General features: G+C 50.2%; 1 protein-coding gene across 3 annotated transcripts in view; it reads left to right on the top strand.

The window, feature by feature from the left end:
- Positions 1–331: 331 nt before the first annotated feature.
- Positions 332–2413, top strand: part of Aatf (apoptosis antagonizing transcription factor) — a 101726-nt gene continuing 99644 nt past the window's right edge. For all 3 annotated transcript variants that reach the window (XM_013013454.1, XM_013013453.1, XM_013013455.1), the window contains exons 1-2: positions 332–556; positions 1594–1785. In XM_013013454.1, the coding sequence (XP_012868908.1) occupies positions 460–556; positions 1594–1785 (289 nt within the window). In that variant the 5' untranslated portion in view covers positions 332–459. The remainder of the gene's footprint in view (positions 557–1593; positions 1786–2413) is intronic.

The raw sequence follows: 2413 nt of genomic DNA, 5'->3' as shown, positions 1-2413 counted from the left end.
AAGCTTGAGGCAGACGACGTGGTGTGGAGGGAACCCGAGACGCCGCGCAGCGCAATCAATGCCCAGCGCCAGCGGCGGTCACGTGTCCCCCCAGCGTGCTCCCGCGCGCGAGACGCGCAGCTCGCGCTCCCGACTCACACGCACGCGCACAGGCGTTCCTCCGCCTCCTCCTCCCTTTTCCTTTACCCCTCCCCCCCACCCCTCCACCGCCCCGCAAGCCTGGGGCGCGCTTCCGTCTTCTTCCTTAGCAACGCCCGTGGTGACGCGTAGGCCCCGCCCCCTCCCATCCCCTCCCGTTCGCCTCCCGGAAGTTACTGGCCCGGGTGCTGAGCGGGCGAGCTCCGCGCGGCTGGGAGGTTGTGGTGCCGAGTAGAGTCGGGGTGAGAATACCCGGCAAGGAGCGTCTGGCCGGGGTGTGTAGGCCGCATAGTCGTGTGCGCCGTACTAACCGGGAGCCTGATGACGATGGCGGGCCCGCAGCCTCTGGCACTGCAGTTGGAACAGTTGTTGAACCCGAGACCGCGAGAGGCGGATCCTGAGGCCGACCCGGAGGAAGGTGAGGCCTTGACTGGGGCTAGGCCACGTGCGGAGCCGCGGTCTGGCCTGGGGTAGGCTGCGGCTGCGTGGACTTACGTGTGTGGGGTGGGTAGGGGGGGTGTGCGGCAGTGCTTCACGGTCTGGCCTGCTGCCTTCTCCTTGAGTGAGGAGAATTGCCTTCCGCGAGGGTGGCCTCCAGGCCCCGGAGCGCAGGTTATTGGGGGAAGGTTCTGACTTCTTTAGGTTTGGAGAGTAGGTGAACTTACCGAGGTCTCGAGAGAAGAGCAGGTTGAGTTGTTATAGGGCTGTTGGAAGGAGCCAGTGTGGCATTAGGATGGCAGCAGGTTGGAAGTTAAACATCTCATGGATGCCTTTCCTGCTATTACGTTGGAAAACTCAATCCGTTTTTCCTTTTGTTTGTGTGCGTGTGTTTTGTTTGTTGTTTTGACACTGCCTGCCTCTAAAAACTTGCATGGAAAATGAAGGGCAGAAGTAGCATTCCCTCGGTGTTGTTTAAGCCTCTTTAGGTTTCATGACATTTGTTCAAACAGGATCTGAGGACAGACCCTTGTTCTGTAAGCTCATGTTCAAAGGTCTAGCTGGGAGTAATCCTGTTTTAGACTTGAGTCACAGAAGTGTGAGGAAGAGATCAAAAGGAGGGATAAGTGGGAGTTCTGAACCGTTGTCTTAGGAAGGAACCAGGTGTTTAGTTAGGATCAGTGAAGAAAACTTCCTGAGGGATGGGATGGAGTGAAGGTGCAACTTGATGATGGGTTACTTAGGATATTGGAGCGACTGTCAACACATGCAAGAAAGGTTCAACTAGTTATAGAGGACCCAAGGTGTAGAAATATATCTGCTGATAGAAGCAGGGGGCAGCTTTTTGCTCAGAAACAGCAATAGACAATGATCTACTTGGAAAGCTAATGAGTTCCTTATTCCTGAAAGTTGGTTGGAACTTGGTGGAGGACATTCAGGCATGAGTTGGAAGGGTTGAACAGGGTTGCTATTCAAGTTCCTTCTAACTTGACATTCTTATTACGTTTCCACTCACAGCCACTGCTGCCAAAGTGATTGACAGATTTGATGAAGGGGAAGATGGGGAAGCTGATTTGCTAGCAGTGGGTAGCATTAGAAAACGGGCATCAGCTTTCCTCCTGGACACAGACAAAAAGTATTCTGGCAAGACCACATCTAGAAAGGCTTTGAAGGAAGACCATTGGGAGCAGACTCTGCCAAGTTCATCTGGTAAGTAGATTTTTTGGGGGGTGGGGGCATGGAACTATATCTTCCTTAACATTTTAGGGTTTAAATCACTTTTTTATACATGTTCTCTGAAGTTTTTCCCCTATTTAGTATTTTAAGAGAGACTGTTGTTTTGACATTAGGAGGGATCTTAGATGTTACTTCATTTTACTTCATAAGGAGCCTGAAGCCCACAGTGATCAAGTACTTTGTTGTACTTGATCCTTGTACTTGTTTATACTAATGCTTCCTTCACCTACAATAAATAAGATGAACGAGGGGGTATTTTATCCTGAAATTGGAGAGGGTTATGTGTTCAAAAAATACTTTGTCTGAAGAGCGTGCTACTGTTGAATTTTGACCATTTTCTTTGATTTTCTTTTTCTTTTTTTTTTAGGTCTTGAGTTATCTCACTGTTACTTATGAAACTTACTTTTTGACATTGTAAAAATAACGTAATACTTCCCTGAAAAAGAATTAGGAAGGGGCTGGGAAGGTGGCTCAGTGGTAGAGTGCTTGCCTTACATGCATGAGGTCCTGGGTTCCATTCCTCAGCACCACATAAGCAAAAAGAAAAAAAGCCGGAAGTGGCGCTGTGGCTCAAGTGGTAGAGCGCTAGCCTTGAGCTGAA

Source organism: Dipodomys ordii, unplaced genomic scaffold (assembly GCF_000151885.1).
Source record: "Dipodomys ordii isolate 6190 unplaced genomic scaffold, Dord_2.0 Scaffold19, whole genome shotgun sequence".
NCBI classification, from domain to species: Eukaryota; Metazoa; Chordata; class Mammalia; order Rodentia; family Heteromyidae; genus Dipodomys; species Dipodomys ordii.
The sequence above is the reverse complement of the archived record's forward strand: the minus strand, read 5'-3'. Positions and strand labels throughout refer to the sequence as shown.